General features: G+C 43.0%; 2 protein-coding genes across 4 annotated transcripts in view; both read right to left on the bottom strand.

Moving 5' to 3' along the window:
• FASN (fatty acid synthase) overlaps nt 1-8,376 on the bottom strand; it is a 46,246-nt gene extending 37,870 nt beyond the window's left edge. The window contains exons 1-3 of the mRNA XM_075169184.1: nt 8,221-8,376; nt 1,875-2,015; nt 911-1,063 (exon numbers count right to left, since the gene is read on the bottom strand). Of these exons, the coding sequence (XP_075025285.1) occupies nt 911-1,063; nt 1,875-2,001 (280 nt within the window). The 5' untranslated portion in view covers nt 2,002-2,015; nt 8,221-8,376. The remainder of the gene's footprint in view (nt 1-910; nt 1,064-1,874; nt 2,016-8,220) is intronic.
• Nucleotides 8,377-9,975: 1,599 nt separating this feature from the next.
• CCDC57 (coiled-coil domain containing 57) overlaps nt 9,976-18,139 on the bottom strand; it is a 44,845-nt gene continuing 36,681 nt past the window's right edge. For all 3 annotated transcript variants that reach the window (XM_075169166.1, XM_075169167.1, XM_075169164.1), the window contains one exon: nt 9,976-12,383. In XM_075169166.1, the coding sequence (XP_075025267.1) occupies nt 12,160-12,383 (224 nt within the window). In that variant the 3' untranslated portion in view covers nt 9,976-12,159. The remainder of the gene's footprint in view (nt 12,384-18,139) is intronic.

Below are 18,139 nucleotides of genomic sequence, written 5' to 3'. Positions count from 1 at the left end.
AAATCACAGCATTTGGAATGTCACATGAGCACATGAATATCTGTCTCTAGCCACACACAAAGCCCAGATCTGGAGTACAATACAGAAAGGAAAATTCTTAAGCACAAAAGCCAACAATCGGAACAAGAAACAACTCTGCTCTAAAAAACCGCATAGCAAGCTCAACTTGCAGCAATCTCTGCTGTTTCTTCTCTGTGCTTCAGGAGTCCTGGAGACAAGCCTTCAGACTGAGGCTCAGCAGCAGAAGAGCAAGTGTTAATTTTAATAAGGCAGTACTAGTGAGGTGGTTACAACTTTTCCCCCCCATGTGCTTCTTATGTTCAGACATGAAACTGATTAACATGAAGAATAAAATTTTTGGCTCTGTGGGTAACTCACTCAAAAGCTCAAGATACTGGCAGTGATGGAGGAAAGGGGCTCCTATTTCTGAAAGCACCCTTCCTGGGCAAACCTTCTATAGAAGCAGATCAAATGCCACAAATTTTCCATGAACCTGGCCAATAGACAGGAATACATCAGGCCATCTGCCATTCTTTTAGACCATGGATGAGAATTCTAATCAAGTCATCTTCCTTTTGCACTACAAATATGCCTTTAACGAAAGGATCTATTATGGAATATTAGGGTAGAGCAGAACATAAAAAAGCTCTAGCACTGTTGACTGTTCAAGTGTTTCTGTCATACTGGTTGTACCATACGAGGCAGGTAAAGATTTGCTGGCAGTCAACATAGATTTCCTAGTTTGAGTTCCAGAGAAAATAGCTTTGTTCTAACCCCCGTACCAGTTTTTCAGCCCCCTCTCTACTGTGATGGATTTCTCGTTAGAGATCTCATCACACAGGTGCATGTCTGCACCTGCTGCAGAGACAATACAGCACAATTCTCCCTCTTCAGTCATTCAGCTGCTTACCTCCATCCAAAATGGCTTCATAAGAAACTTCCAATAGCAAGCGAAGTTGAGGATCCATCGTATGAGCTTGTTTGGGGTGAACCCCAAAAAAGGATGCATCAAATTTGCTTAGGTCCTTGAGCTTTCCATTTCTCTTGGGCAGTCCATACATTCCTGAGAAGAAAAATTCAATAGTCACAGAATACATCCGTTTTAAAGCAGCTACCAGCTGAGACAAAATACAGAATGACCACAGCCGATTCTCAATTACACATGAAACCTCACTTCCCTGTTGCAGTACCCAGAGTGCTGCATTAATATCTACCTAACCATCTCTCTGAATCTCATTTGGAAATGAGAACGCTGCATTAACAAAAACAATTGTAATTTTTAAGACTCTCACCGATATAGCAGCAAAAGACACCTATCTAGTTTAAGCATTTTTGCTTTGGCAAGTTGTACCAAGCACATAAACAGAGTCCAAATCAGTGGTTTCAGTCAGTCGCCAGGTAGAAGGAAAACAAAAGCTACTTTCCACTTCTGCAAATCACTAGCTTGAATTGGATAGACACATGCCAAACACTTCAGAAGGACAATGAGACAGAAAAGAACATTGTAAAAAGCCATAAATCACAGGACTGGAGTCCCTGGGCTACTTCTGAACCCAGAAAAATGACAGAGACTTCTTACCGCCACAGCTATCAACAGCAGGTACAGGATTCATGTTGCCTAGCTGCTCTGCCAGTGTGTTCTTTTATTTGGAAGTAAGCTACATATTTATAAGCTACTACTGCATAGGACATGACATCATAAAATGGATTGCATGAGACGTTAATAAAAGTGTTCTGTTTCCGGATTTCCTGATGATAGATCAGAAGTGAATTCAGAAGCTCTGGCAGGGTTTTGCATCTGATAAATCCTTTCCTTTCATAGGATAATTCTTCCAGAAGTCAGGGCTCCAAAAGGAGAGACAATAAGCACTCACCTGGTTTCCACCTCCGATCATCCTCTGTGACCATATCAACTCCATTAACCAGGTTCTCCCAAAACTCTTGCAAGTTCTCCGATTCTGGCAACCTTCCTGCTATGCCTGCAATCACCACGTCCTCCATCTCTTAACTTCTCTCTGTTGCCGAGATCCAGAAAGCAGTAAGACTAGTAAGATTTCACACAGAGAAGGAAAGTATATGTGTCTCTTGTCTTCCTGACATGTTGTGACAAACAAGCATATTTGAAGGAGAAACACCCACACAGGAAGAGCCCATGGAGTCTCTGCTACAAAAAGACATCCCAGCTAATCAAATGGACCATAAGATCCGTGGGGACAATGAGGGTAAGAAAACTGTTCCTGAAGGAGTGTCAGGCTCCAAGAACCACCAGTTTCTACATGACAACTAGAAAATTAACAGGTCTAGCTCTACCAAATGCAGAGACTCTGTGAAGTCAGCAGAGAAGAAAGATTAACATGCTAGAGCAGAGGTGGGTGGAGAAATTATGAAATACATGTAGTAAAATACATAATTACAAGGCAAACCTAACAGGTAGCAAAACAAGTTCTACGGTCATTACAAAGTTAAATGCTAACTTAAGAATCAATAATCAGAAACTTGGGGGGGGGGGGGGGGGGGCGGAGAAACAACCCACAAACCCAAAAACCCACAAAACGAATACAAAACCAAACAAATCAAAAAAACCCACACACAAAACAAAAAAAAAACCCAAAACACACACATAGGAGAAAACCTACACAAAAGCACAAAGATTACAATACAACTTAGCATCATTTTAAACACCTGAAACAAGAGGCAAGTTTTACATATAAAGTGTTTCCCAACTGGACCCTACACTGCCACACGTTTAGAGGACTGGGAATAGGGAACTGAGTACATGTGATAGAGAGTGCTTTAAAATAAGAGTTGGCAGAACAGATCTGGATTCCAGATGGGATGAAAAACCCTAGCTGTTGTCCCAAGAAATTTGCGTTCTAAGACCCCAATCTCAAACAACACAAGGGAGCATCATGGTGCATAATGCAGCATGGCAGGCCATCTATACAGATCACAACACCAAATGATAGCTCATATATTACAGTCAACACACATCTAATTTATTTTCTATTACACTAAAAATATATTATCAACTAAGCAGAGAGAAGGCAAGTTAACCTGATGTTTCAGTTCAAATTATAGTTTGTAGACCCTAAGTAGGCAAGTTAAAGGAGGGGGAAAAAACCGAGAGAGAGAGAGGGAGGTTATTTTTATATATATAAAAAAATAAATAAAAGTGTGGTTGCACAAACAAAAGAGGCAGTAAGCATTCACAATACTTCCTTAAATAATCCTTCTGGTAAGTAAAGGCAAAATATTCTTTAATGTGTAGGATTTTAACAAGTAAAAACCACAAAGAAAAGTGGGTCCTCAAATAGCTAAAAGTGTGCCTTAATAACTTTGAAGGAAAGACTTTGCTATGGAAGACCTAAAGTTTGACTTTCATTACGCTTGACAGATTACGCTCCATAGTGCCATGCAGGCACTTTGCTTAAGTGCTGCTGGTGCTTGATCATCTCCTCCACAAAACAGCACAGGTGCTCTTAGATGAGCACTTCATAGCTGTTTTTCCAACACAAGACATTTCATTTAGGCATGGTTTTGCAGCCTCTTTCAGGCTTTCAGGAGTTCCTGATGCTTTTGAGCAAGAAATACGCCTCTGTTCCGTCCACACATTGCTCAGGTGTAACGCCTTCCTGTAGCTGGAAGAGGTTGGGGTGCACAGAGGGAAAGCAAAGCCCTCTGCTTAGCTGAGGTGTAGCCTAGCCAGCACACAACACCACAGAGGTTGCCCGATTTCTTTTACCCTTCTTCTTTCCTTCAGCAGTTATCTTGATTCAGATCTGTGGAGTAACTGTGGAATTATGCAACATGCAACACTGAAGTAGAAGAGACGATTACCTCATCCAGACCATCCCTTCTGGGAGCAGAAACAGAAGTGCTCCCAAAAGGACATCTTGGATTTTTCAGTCTTACGCTAGACAACAGAAGTTCCATTCCACTTCGGTTTTTCATTTAAAAAGGGAAACACTAAGGGCCAAATGCGCAAGGCCCTTACTGAGAAACTACTCCCCAAAACTGAAGTTGGTAGTAATAGGTCCAGTCCACTCTCCTCTGAAGAGAAGCCTCTCTGTTTTTCCATTCACATAAATCTAGCAAGTCATTTTTATTATTGGCATCACCACTGTACCTGGAAAACTCAATCAAGGGCCACTATAGCTCTGCTATACTTGCAGTAGTTCTGTGCTAGAGGCAGAGAAAGAAGGGATCACAGGCACGAAGCTTACAATCTAAGCATAAGACAAGAGACATACAAATACAAGATGATAATGTGATTATGATTCAATTTTATGCCTCAGCTCTTTGGGCGATGATCTCTAGGGAGAGAAGTATAATTTGTATTTCAGGGGACTGAAACGTCACTTCTGGGATTGTTCCGTCCCATCCCACATCTCTCCATGGAGTACCAGAAAAACTCCATCCAGGTTCGGCCAATCTTGACAAAATGTTATTCCGAGACAGTGCAGTAATAGAATTTATCAACAAAGCAATTTTTGCCAACATGTTATGAATGTAGTTGAGCAAGACTGTGTCAAAGGCAAAGAAAAAGATGCTGCAGTAATCAAAATGTAGAAGAACAAGAGCCAAAAAGTTAATTTTAGCTGGGTGAATGGGTAAGAAGAGCCACAACTTAAGGATTTTTATACACAAAGAACTGGAAAGATTTAGACTTGACACAGAGAGCTCTAAATGCCTACATAACATATCTAAGATAACATACAAATTACGGATTTAGCAGCAGACAGTAGAGATGACTTGCTGTGGAAAACAAGAGGGGAAGAGGAAAAATCATGAATATTAAGTCATCCCTGATTAAACAGTGATTAAAGTAGATGTTACAGCCACCAACAATGCCTTTGGTCTTCCTTGATAGATAATAAGCAGGTAGACCATTTTAAAGTTTGACTTTAACCCCAAATGGTGTATTGTATTGATTTTAACTATATTAAAGACTCTTTTTTTTTTCCCCTGTAGAGCACTTCTAGAGTATACACAGTACATTGACAGTTCTTGTAGTATAGGACGTAGCACAGCTCAAGAAAGTATGTTATTTCTATAGCTGTTTTAAAGGAGATTGGACTACAGCAAATATACAGAAGAGATTGTTCCTACTACATTTGATGAGCAAGGTGAACAAAGCAACAGGTCAAAAAAGGAGACAAAGAAGGTAAAGAGGGACAAACAGGATTCTCCAATTTCTTAAGGCTGTACTTTGTTGGATCCAGCTATCCAACATCCTTTTTCCTCTGCTTACCCCACGGTTTTCCTTGAACTCAATTCTGTGAATTCTTCCTGGACAGCCTGCATTTTTAACTGAGGGGAGAGGGGGGAGAAGCAAACACCCCCACCCCCTCCAACATATCAGTCCAATAGACACCTCAGTTAAGCATAAACTACCACCTCACTGGATTTACACAATATTTTTTGGCAATAATATTGCGTTGCTGACTCATTCAGTTTGTGACTGGTAATAACTAACAATCCCGTCTGATATTATTGACTAGTAACAACTTTCATCACTTTATACCTGTGCTCTGGTTATCTACCTCCCACATTAGCCACTTGACAAGGCTGGTTTGTTTATGGATGCCAGTTCCTTTCTCCAATCATGTTATACCTTCTTAACCTTGTTCTCTATGTACTGGATACCTATTGGTATCATGTTAGCTTAACGCTATTATCAAACTTATTCTTAAATTGAAATACCGTTCTCCATCGCATTTAAAACAGTTGTTTTTCAGTACCTCACTAATCCAGCACCAATAACGAATCAAGAAGAAAAGTATTAATCAGCGCTTACCAGCATCCCTGGCAGCTGTACAACTTTTTCTTCTTTTTTAAACAATAATTTTATGTACTGTTTCCCTATGAAAATATCTCTGTGCCCATTAAGCTGGTAAGCTTTTAAAGGGGGAAAGACAAAGAAAGACAAGAAAAAAGAAAAATAAAAAAGTGAAGGTAAAATTTTATTTCTTCTCCCACTCATACCTAACTTGCCAATCACTGAAGAGAATACTTTTTTTATTAAGGACAGGGAGAGGAAAGGAAGAAGAAACTGTTTGCAAAGAAACAACAAATAAACCTCAAATCTTGTTTTGTCTGATGCACAGTTCTCTTTCCTAGACAAGAGCACATCATTTGTATTTATTTCACTGTTATTTTGATGGCTGTCATCACACTGGGACAGAATGCTCCAAGCCAACTCTGCTATTGTTTCTAGGCAGTCCAAATCTTGATCTTTTTTGGAGCTCCCATTATTGTAAAAGGAAACATCCTTGACTCCTCCATAGCTTCCTTCAGCATAGATCTTGACAAAAGGATTGTTTTCTTACTTTTTCAGTATGACTATATCATAATCCATGTTTCCTAATCTCTGATTATCATTTCTAAAATTTGTAATTAAAACTGTCATTACATAGGAACTTCACTTGTAAAGAGCTATAATGCCTGCCTCCAAAAAAAACCTTTACAAAAACAGAAGTAAACACAGGCTACTTTTTCTTTTTTGAAAGCATTTGGCTACCATCAATCTGTGTGCCATTGCTTCAATTTAACAAAGACCTTTTAACTGTCTCTTACTGTTTCAAGGCTGGATTTGTCCCATTGACCACAAGACAAATGAAAAATGGTAGTGTGTTTTCCATATTTAAAATGCACTACTTAGCAGGAAACACAATCTGGTTCAAAGCTGTTATTTGAGAAAAGTAGGTTAGATTTTGCTCACGGAATCAACACAGCTCTGTTGATTCCCAAATGCTCAGAATTGGTTTGTACAAAAATTTAAGTCCCCAGTATCACTATATCATGTTTGTAAAATACCCATTCATAACTTCCCTCCCTCATCCTCTGAATTCATCCACAAATGCAGCCTTTCACAATGTACTATTATTTTTAGTTTGTTTCAAGAAGCATAGAGGCTGCAGGAAAAGGTGAACCCTTTGCTCATGTGGCTTGAGGCTTTTCCTCCCTTTTGTTTTTTAGAGCAAGACATGCTCCAAAACCCCCTACAATGTTAAAGCTGTGTATGTTAACTTGCATGCTCCTTCAGAGAGGAGCTTTACACAGCTTTAACATTGTATCAATTTAAGCATCCAAATAAAGCTTTTATCTAGGAAAATACATATTCAGTATCTCAAAGGGCACTATGCCAGGGAAGGAATATGGAATAAAAAACAAATAGGAACAAAAACAGCACAAGAGCAAAGATGATCATCATGTCCCTGACAGAATCATGCTATCAAATCCAGACTGGTGCACGATTCATGTGTGCAGTTGGCTTATACCGAAGTGGAAAAAAAGAAGTTTAGCAGTATATGCGGCACCTTTTTTGAGATGGTTTCCCAGTACCTATTGACAACTCACCTTTCGCAGTAGCGAAGGCTGAATCTCCTCCCTCACAAGCGTTCTTAGCCTGCCACGCTAGTGCTTTTACGCTAACCCACGACACCGCAGGAGAGCGCAGCGCCGTCGCCACGCTGCCAGGACAGAGCAGCCCATTCAGCCCCGGTGCCCGCCCGAGACAGCCCGGTACTCCGCGCCGCTCACTCGGCGCCCGAGCTGCGGCAGCGCGGGGCTGCCGAGGCCGCCCAGCCCCGCGGCGGGAGCTGCTCGCTCGGCACCGGGCGCGGCCCCTCGCCACCCGCGGAGCCTTGCCGCCGCTGCCGGGGAACGGCACGCCGGCTCCCGCCGCGCACGAGGGCTGCAGGCAGCAGTGCCCCAGGCCATGTCCCTTAGTGCGCCCCTGCGTCCCCCGAGCCCGCCCGGCCCGGCGGCGAGGGGTCGCGGCGACGGCGGCGGCGGCGGGGTCTCCACCCGCCGCCAAGATGGCCGAGCGCCGGCACCACAATGCAGCAGCTCAGCCTCCCCCCGCGCCGCCTCGCAGGGCGGGCGGAGCCGGGGGCTGCGGCTCGGTAAGCAGCCGCCGAGCTGGCGGGGACTCTCGGCACGGCCGCGCTGGGCCACGGGAGAGCAGCCCGCGGCAACAGGGCGCGGCGACCGCGGCGACCACGGCGCCGGGGCGCGAAACCTTCTTGGTCGTGCGGGCCGGGCCCGCGGACCCCGCTCGAGCCCGCGGACCCCTCACCACCCGCCCAGCGAGGGGCGGGCGCAGCCCCGCACGGCAGGGAGGGCAAGATGGAGCCTCCGCGGCGCGGCCGCCGGACGCAGCGGCCCGCGGAGTCCGCCGCTCTCCCGGCCGCGCCACATCCGCTGTTCCGCCGGTACCTGCACAGGGGCGGAAGACTTCGTGCCGGGAAGACTCTGGCGTCAGCTCAGCGCCGGACCGGACTGCTGCGGGGCGGGCGCTGCGGGTGGACTCGGGCGCTGCTGCGGCGGCCGGTGCCTGGCTGCGCACAAGCGATGCTCCGCGCTCTCCTCACTGTCTCCCTCTAGCTCCCACCGCTATTTAAGCAGCCGCCACCTCCGGCGGCCACGCCACATGGGCTGACAGTTTACTCCTCGTCGCAGTCCAATGAGAGACGGGGCAGGGCCACCCGGAGCCGGCCCCGGGGTGATGCCAAGCCCTGCCCGCCGGAGCCGCTCCACAGGAGGAGGGGGCCCTGGCCAGGCTGGGGCGGACCCAGGCCGGCCCCCGTGCCCGCGGCACCGGGCCAAGATCTCGCGCCCCGCCCCGCACTGAAGGCCGTGGAAGGCCGGGCGCTGCGGGGGGGCGCCTGGCGTCGGGCCGGCCTGGCCGCGGGCGCGGGCCTCTTCGTGTCCCTCTCCCACCTCCCCGCGAGTGTGCACACTGGTGGGCTACTGCCGCGCCGCGCCGGCACTATGGCTCGGCGAGAGACGCGGAGGCTCGGCGGGCGCCGGGCCAGGCGAGGCCGGATTGCGGAGCGCCCGCGCGCGCCCGCGGCGCACAAAGGGAGAGGACGCTGGGCTGGACGCGTAATCCCGGGCCGGCACCCAATCCGGAGGCGGGAGCGTGTGGGCGGGGGCGCGGCCCTGCCAATCGCAGGACCCGTGGGGTGTTGCTAGGCGATAAGGCGATGTGGTGACGGCTGAGGGGACGGCCGGGGCCGCCGGCGGAGCGAGCAGCACCCACCGCTCTGCGGCGGCGGCGGTCGTTCACCCCGGCGGAGCGCGGTCCCGGGGTTACCACAGGGCAGCGGGCACGCCGGCCAGGGATGCGCTGCCCCGTGCCCGGGCCCGTCGCGCCGCCGTGACTGGCGGCAGCGGAGCGGGTCCGGAGGCGGGGGGCGGGCCGCCGCAGGGGGCGGGCCGTCGCGCTCCGGCGGGCGCGAGAGACTCGCTCCCCGCCGTGCCCCTGGTACGCCCACCCCTCCGAGGGGCGGAAAGGGGAAGATCGCTCTGCGCGCAGGCAGCTTTTATCCGCTTTCTCTGTAACCTATACTCCTTAAGTTAAAGTTGAATTTTGTTCTGCATTACCTGCGCCTGCTACTCCGGCACAAAAAAAAGCCACCCTGCCTTTCGGTCGGCAAACGTGGGCCCGAACGCCGGGATGCAGAAAGCCCCTACGTTACCTCTCGCCTGTGGGTAGAAAACGCTTCGGTCAGAGGTCCCGTTTTCATTAATGCTTTTCGCTGCTGCCAGAGCTGCGCTAAAGCGCTGCTGCTACGCAATACAGCTTGATTATGACCTTCTCTGGGCAGAACTTTTGCCTTTATCCACATATTCCTCAATACTGTAATAGTTTTTAACCCTTTGATAACAACAATCAGCAATTTACTCTGTTTTACCTTTTGAGTACTGTGATCAGCTAGAATTCTCTTTTTTATAGGCTCTCCTTTCTTTGTACAACTCAATAGCACCCACGGTACTACCTTGTCACCACTCTTTCTCATCTGTATTTTGGTCATAAGAAAAATATACAAGAATTTTCCCCCTGTATTTAGTACACACTTAGCACAACCTACCCACACAGGATCCAAGCAATTTGTTCATGTTATTTATTGTTATTATGCATACTTCGTTAATTTTCAGCATACTTATATGTTTTTATAGTTACTCTGAAACAAATGTACAATGATTGAACTACTTTTTTTCTATCACAAGTAAAATAAAATGAAACAGTCAAGAGCTATCATCTTCCCTTACCTACAGTTGCCTTAAGGAAACCTGTTTCTCAGGCAAACTGAATAAATTAAAGTTGCGTTTCTGGCAAGAGGTCTGCATGACCAGGCATGCCAGGTGACATACAGGGGACACACCAACCAACCACAAAAAAAACCCAAAACCCCTCAAATAAGCAAACAAAAAACCTAAAAACCTGCAAAGAAAACTACACAAAAGCATTTCTGAAGTCTGCAGCCCATGAGCTTATATCCATGATGTTAAGGAATAGAGAGTAATGTTTTCCAGATTCAGATGCAGTGTTACAAAGACTATGGAACAAGCCGCTCTTTTTCTAAGGGCACACTGCTTTTAACACCTGTGAATGCAAAGAATCTCATAGCACTGAAATACTGTGCATCTCCAGTTCAATATTAAACATGGAATTGGAAATAAAAAAATTATTTTTCAGGGTAATCTACAGCTATTAAAAACTTTGGAATTTACACATTGTGTTCTAGAAATAACCAGTGAGACTGCAACTGGTGTGATCTGTGCCAAAATTCCTGTACTTGTTAGAAACCACTATGCTTTGAGCTACAGAAAGAGCTCATTCAGGGCCTGGTTCAAGGGAATGCATCATGTTGTTCCGGCTCATGAACAATGTTAAATGTTGAATCCAATGACAGGATTTTCAAGTAATTAAATGATTTAGAAAGAAGCTCACAAGGTTTCTCAGGCCTCACATTGGCTTGGTAACATCTCAATGAAATTTATTGCAGATTTAGCATCTGATTATAATATCATAGCACTTTTGCACTAAAGCAAAACATTTTCAGCAGGGAGTAGAAAAAAATAAATTCAAATTCTCAGAATGATTACTACCACATTGTCAGATGCCAAAGAGAGCAGCTGTTTGCAAAGAGTACCAGGAAAGCATTTCTGAAAAGAAAAGCACTACAGAAAAAAAAGTGCTCATGGGTAAGTAGATCTCTTCCTTCATTAATCCTGTTTAGATTTTCTGTTTTTAGCAGCAACAAAGAAATATTATTCACTTCAGTGATACCACTCACAGAATCACAGAATTGCTTGGGTTGGAAGGGACTTCTTGAGATCACCTATTCCAATCCCTCCACTCAAGGAGGGTCAGCTGGAACAGGTTGCCCAGGAGCACGTCTAGTTGGGTCTTGAGTATTTCCACAGATGGAGACTCCATAACCTCTCTGGGCAATCTGTTCTAGCGCTTGACCATCCTCACAGTAAAAAAGGTTTTTCTTGCATTTTTCATGTGTATTTCCTTTACTTATAGTAAAGTTCTTCACTGTAATCTCCCAAGACAGCTCAGCATTATTGGAAATGTTACAAAAATACACTGCATTACTTGTTTCAATGTCCTGGCCTGTTCATAACTATATAGATATCCCTCATTACATCACAACTCATTCAAGTTTTCTTTTAGTTTCATCTGTTGTAAGACTTATTTCTTACAATGCTTCTGTACGATTCTAAGTGTTGCTAATGAACATGTTTTTCACTACTTTAAACTCTATGCAATCTCTTGTTAAAGAAAAATACAATTACTGGTGTGATAATATAAGTTTAATTTTATACACTTTCATGCTGTCTGAACAAGTGGAAAGAGCTACAGAAGATAAGAAACAATACAGATTTAGGCGTAATCTTTTCAAACCCCTTTCTTTCAAGTAGAAAGGTAGCTGCACAGGATTAACGGTTGCATTGTTAATTATAAGACAACAAGTAGGTTGAGGCATCCCACTTCTAAGCTTAAATCACATCTACAGTTTCTCAACAAAATATTTGCTAAAGACCTGCAAGCCCTGCCTAAAGGCACAAGGCTTTACATATGTATTAACTGGAAATTTCTAAATCCATGATGCAAGCAATATTTAATATATATAATTAAAATAAATCAGTATTAACAGTGAAGACTGTAATCTCATAATGTACACAGATTAACCCTTTATTTTACGGTTCACAGTATGAAATAGGGTATTTGTTCTCTCTTTTGGCTGCAAACATCCCAACTCGACATACAAAAATAAAGCCAGTATTTAGATCTGACTTATAGTTTTCAAAGTAAGTTTATAGCAAGTGTGGACCTGGAACTTGCTGCCAACAAAGAAATCAGTCTTTAATATTATAGTTGCGTATTTTTGCCATGTTAGAAGAGATCTTTGGTTTTATGGGATAAGCACAAGATAAATTCCTGGATTTTAACTTCTGCTGAACTTCCAGCGTGGTTCCTCTGACTGTCAAATCTGTAGCTGGCATTTCAAGTTTATCCTTGGCTTTGATATTTTGCTGAGATTTTTCAGATCGCTCAGTTGAACGTATAACTTCAAACTCTACTGCTCAAAAAAAAGAAATAAAAATACTTTGAAGTTATGTCTGTACTTAATTATGAGACTGGATAGTTGAAGAAACCCATTTTACTCTTTTTCTCTAAATATATCACTGCCATAGTGCCACATTGTCGAAGTCTTAAATTGAGTGAATAACAGAACCATTTCTGTACATAGGAGGCACAAAACTGTCCATTAAGGCTTGCTATGCTGATGGTATAATACATCAGCATCTCCTGCTCAATCCTCACTTCATCTGTACCTGTTCATTCTCCTTTAGCATCAGACTGCTTACGAGAGGAGAAAGGAAGACAGCTGGAAGGTCGATGTAACTGTTCAAGTCAGGTACTACCTATCTGTTCAACTGTTTTTAAACATCACATATACTCTTCTCTCCATCGTGAGAGAATATCTGTATCAATCAAGGCAATACCAACACACTGGACAACATGATACAAAGTTAGACCTACCTGTTCCCATACTGTGAAATGGTGATAAAAGTAGTTGGCTGCAATAGTTTGATCCGTTTCAAGAAATCACCAGCAGCCATAAAAGCTGCAGCAAAACGTGTTTGGATATGCACGATCCAAAGAGCTCAAAGGCAATTCTGCGTGCTTGACAAAGCTGCACTACTACCATTATCTTTTGGGTTTTTTTTTTTCATCTTCTCTCACAGAGGAAGGCATTTACTATGGAAATCTTCATTTTTGTTGTCTCAAATATCTGTGTGTACTAAGAGGACTAACTCAAAAAGTAACATCTTTGGTTGGGAAGCAGGAAGACTAGGCTTATTACAAATCAGAGTCCATTCTGCAGCCTCTCGCATAATTCTCTGAAAACCACTATCTCCAACTAACTGAACTTTAGTCTTATCACAGGTTTCATTAGCTAAGATAAGTGGAACTGGTCAATCACAGTATTCATTGCAAGCTATAGGTACATGTGCTTGGCTCCAGCCACTTAATCCTTATTTTTCAAAGCACTGAGATTTTAACTTTAGATTTTCTATGGAGAGCCAAAGCAGACAGCAGAAGTAGTCATAACAGACTTGCAATAACACACACTCCAGCATTCTGTACTAGTTGAATTTCTTTAGCAGGACAGGCTTCAGTCCCAGGTATTATTCTATCACAGAGCAAGAATAAGAGGTGCACAAATTGACAAAGATAAGTTATTAGTAGCATAAGGTAAATTTTCATAGTCAACAGAACGTGGTAGAAAGTCCAAACAAAATTCTACATGAAAGGAAATAAAAAATATTCCTGAATTATGGAATTAATTATTCTATTGAGGGTTTATAGCTCTATGCAAAGCATGACACTGTGGCTAGTGTCAAAGCATGACATGCAAAATAATTTTTATGTTCAGGCTTAGCTTGAACCGGCTGTTCACTCATGTGTGTGCAATCTCTGCACTGAGTCAGCTTGGTGGCGTTTGTTATTACAGACGGCAAAAGCTCAGTGGACTCTTGTGCTATTGATGCGAAAACATGTTGTTCAGCTTGCCACCTAGTGGTTACCTACAGATGTAGAAAATAGGAAAGAGGATGCTTGAGCCCATGGAAGACCTTTGGCTGTATTTTCCTGCCTGGAAAAAGGACCTTAATCATTATAGTGCATTACCCTAGACCTCTACCACATCTGGCAGATAATAAAGCAGAATTTCACAACATCAACAGTTTAGAACAGTGCAGGCAGCAGTGTCTGAAAGGTACTGGATACAGCTTCAAAGATTATTTTGCTTGAACAGGAACTGCAGCAGAATGAGATTACCTCTTGTTTGTGGTCTAAGTAACAGCAATGAGCAGATCCATAAATAGCACAATCAACACTGCAGTGTCAAGACTGCTTACAGACAGTCTGTTTTTTGAAATACTCCCTCAGTTTTGAAGTCTTTTGTATTCAACCAAGGGGATGACTTTCAGAAATAATGTGCGAGGCCCTAATCCTGTAGATCCAAAGGCAAAGTAAACAAGCACCAATACATCACATGCATCCCTTCCTCTGAAGTCTTCTGTATGCTTGTCTCTTGACATTAGCAGAGTATAGTTATAACTAGTAAAGGCTACTTAGTTAGGTGTTTGGAACACCAACACAGAACACAAGCATTCTATATGGCTATTGTACAGTTTTGGACTGTCAAAAATCCGTGTTAACACAGAAATTTAAAACCATGACATTGCAAACATATAAGGTTAGTTCTACAATATAGAAAAAGACAAAGAACCAATACCCCAGAATTAGAAATGCTATTTAAACTGAAATATCCTAAGAGAACACTGAATAAGGACCTTCATATGTTACGGTTCTGCTTGGGACTGTTCACATGTGTGAAGGACCTGGAATAAAATCAGCACGAATATGCACTGTGCAGTAAAATTTAAATGCAGTAGCTTGGTTTTCAGATTTTTTTCAGAACTAAAGAGACACAGGTAGACATGTAATATAAGCAAACTGAAATTTCCCCAGATGGAAAATTTCATTTAAGAAACTTGTCACTAGATATTTGCTTATGGCTAACAGTGTTTCTGAAGGAACACCAATTCAAACAAGTTCCTATTCAGGAGAAGTACATTTAAGTGAAGAAAATATAACTAGGGGATTAGTTAATATTTGTAAAACACTTCAAAGATGAAGTTTTATGTAACGCAGAAAAGAAATCATGAGTCTTTCTCTGATTGGAGCCGGAATGAAGCCAAAGCCAGAGCGCTCTTTCTGTTTGTTAATATTTTACCAGATTCTTTCTCTGGCCAGCTTTTTACCCACATGGATTGCTCTTAGAACTGTCAGTGATGTCAAAGCTGTTGAAATTCTGTCTAGTGTGGAAACACTTAAGATAACTTTTGATCCATAAAGTGCAGAATTTCAGACCACAGTGCTTTACAAGTAACAGTAACAATGAAAATTATGGTAAAAGAAACTCCCCTATCTGAGTTCAAGCAGTAAACCAGAAAAGCTACTTTGCTTCAAAGCAGCTCAAGCTCGTTCTTTGTTAGGCTACAATGTAAACTCAAATTAATACGCGAGGGCACAGTTCTGAGTATCTGTGGAGATGGGGTTTCTCAAAACGTACAGCAGGACCACCCACCACAACTGGAGTGCTCCTCTGGCATGGAAATACAAAGTTTCATCTACCCCAAAAGCGTATAGAACAAGTGACTAGTGGGGACATTCTAAGTGCAGATACAGCTTGCCTTATGCTCTTACTCCCTCTGCACTGACCCCAGCCTCTGTTGACCCAAGGAGATACAGCTGATCAGGAGCTTTTCACGTTGTACCACAAAGCACCCTTCACAGTATTGGCTTCACTCTAAATGCAGTCTTACAGTCAAACTTTAATAGGTGATGTTTGCCTTTCTTTCCAGAAAAACTAGTAAGTGTCTCCAATAGCAAGTAAAAACTTTGTTAAGCTAAATTACTTGAAGAAAAATAAATGCCAGTTTTCTCAATGTTTTAAAGCTTCCCCTCCTCCTGCCCAACATTTATTCTAAAATCAAAAAAGGCCCTATAGCCCACAGGTGAATAGAGAAACCTTGCAGCATGTACAGAAGCTAATCACACGGTTGTACACGTGTGTCATGATTTTCAGAGGAAAGCATACAACTCTTCGGACAAGCAACTTTCCTTTGGTGATGGCCTGTCACCAGCATTCAAGACGCATATGATATGGATCACCAACCGAAGTCTCCCATCCGCTGTCAAGCTCTGGGATAGGGCATATAAAAAGGAAAGAAATACAGAATCGTCTTTCTTACTAGTACAGCCTAAGTATGTAACACTGATGTCTTTAATATCGTCGTGGCTTGTACCCCTCTACCTCTGGAGCAGGATCTTTTTCTTTCAATAATACAGAACAATAAACACACCTGAACAAGGAACCTGTGTTCCTTCTAAACCCTTTCTTTTTACTTATCTGCAGTATTAACATACAAATTATTAAATCCATATCATTCCTACAGTACAAACTAAAAATCAGCAGGTAGCGTAAGGAGAGAGAAAATTAAAATATCTCATAGCCTTCTGACTTGCTTGGAAGCTTCCACAAGTTCTGAATTCAATAGTGAAATAACGTATGTAACAGCCTAGTTCAGTAATTCAGTGTTAACATGTAGTCATAAACACCCCAAAACACATTGAGTCATTGAATAGTGTCATATGCTGGAAATACAGCAAATTGCATGGCTTACTTGATATGCCAACCATCTTAAGTCCCAATAGGCTGTTTTGTACATGAAACAAATGAATGAAGCTGTTCAACAGGTTCAGAAAAATCATTCTCATGCTACAATTGTTTCCGTTTCACCAGAAATGCCCATAAAACACAGCTACTGATGTGACAGATTTGTAGAGTTGAACTTGTAAAAGAAATGTTTGAATAAGCAAACTAACTTGCTTGCTTTGTTGCAAATCATTTTTTGTTACTGAGCTTTCAAGTCTGTGTGTGCGTCACTGTATCTGAAAGCCCAGTACTGAGTCACTCCGTCTCAAAGACAGTTCTATCCACTGTAACCATGTGTTTGATGAATGTATTAAATTCAAGTGAGTGGTTTTAAACAGGAAAGATTGAATTAATTTTCCATAGCTCAGGCATGAAAAATAATGCAAGCCTCTGCCAAAAATCAGAAGCAGAACTCCTTGAAAATGTTGTATATTCTGCTCTGAGGTGACATTCTTCCAAAAAATAAAAATTTTGCTTTCACAATCCTGTTTTCTGAAATGCAGAATTCAGTCTAGTAGAATTAAGGATACCATTTGGATGGGTTCCTGGAGGAGAAAGCTAAGCAACATGAAGAGTTTTCTTGCAAAGCAGTATTTCAGTGCCTACATGTTTGAGTAAGAAGCTCCGCTCAAGTGTTCTTAGGGTAAATCTGGATGCAGAGATCAAATTAAGGTTGTTCTCAGGAAAATATTGCCCCTTATTGATGTCTCGCTTGTTTTGCGTTGGCAGTTTCATCTTTCCCTTTTGCTATTCTCTAAATCCCCAAAAATCTACAGTAAGTTTTGCAACGGTGGCTGGAATTTTCTAGACATTAAGAAACTGATGTCCTTGTAAGGCTGCCAGTGGTGTTGCATCATGTATACAGCAGCATGAAACTGCATGGCACTATCAGTAATGTTTCAAAGACATCCTTTTGCTTATCCTGTCAATATAGGCCTGACCTGAAATACTCTGCCTATTTCAGTCCCAGCCCCAGAAGAAAAGCACATGAATCATGACTGTCAGCACTATGTCCGTTCCAGTCCTACAGGTCTGTCAATGCACATTACTTTGTCCCTGCAATGCACTGCTGTTGTGAATAAATGCACTTATAATCCATTCTTCATTTTGAAAGCCCTTTTAAATATTTTTTTTTCTTGTGTGCCGCTAAAGATGGTTCATTGCATCTATACGCTGGTTTAAAAATAGATGTAACGTAGGTTAGGAAAGGACCTCTGGGTGAAATGTCACAGTGCTTATCACTCCCTGCTCAGGTCCATTGCCTCTTTTCTTTTCACTATGCACCTCTAAGAGTCTGGCTCTGTCTTCTCCAAAATCCCTCATTGGGTAGTTAAAAAGCAGCAATCAGACCACCCATTGACTGTTTCTTTTCCACACAGAACAACGCAGCTCTCTAAACCTCTTCTCGTGTAACATGTGCTCCAGCGCCCTAGCCATCTTAGTGGCTCTCCACTGGACTCCAGTTTGTCAATCCTTTGTACCAGAGGGTCCAAAACTGGACACAGTACTCCAGATGTGGCCTCACAAGTACCAAACAGAGGGGA

Source organism: Calonectris borealis, chromosome 20 (genome assembly GCF_964195595.1).
Source record: "Calonectris borealis chromosome 20, bCalBor7.hap1.2, whole genome shotgun sequence".
Lineage (NCBI taxonomy): Eukaryota > Metazoa > Chordata > Aves > Procellariiformes > Procellariidae > Calonectris > Calonectris borealis.
This window is presented reverse-complemented; position numbering and strand designations above follow the sequence as displayed.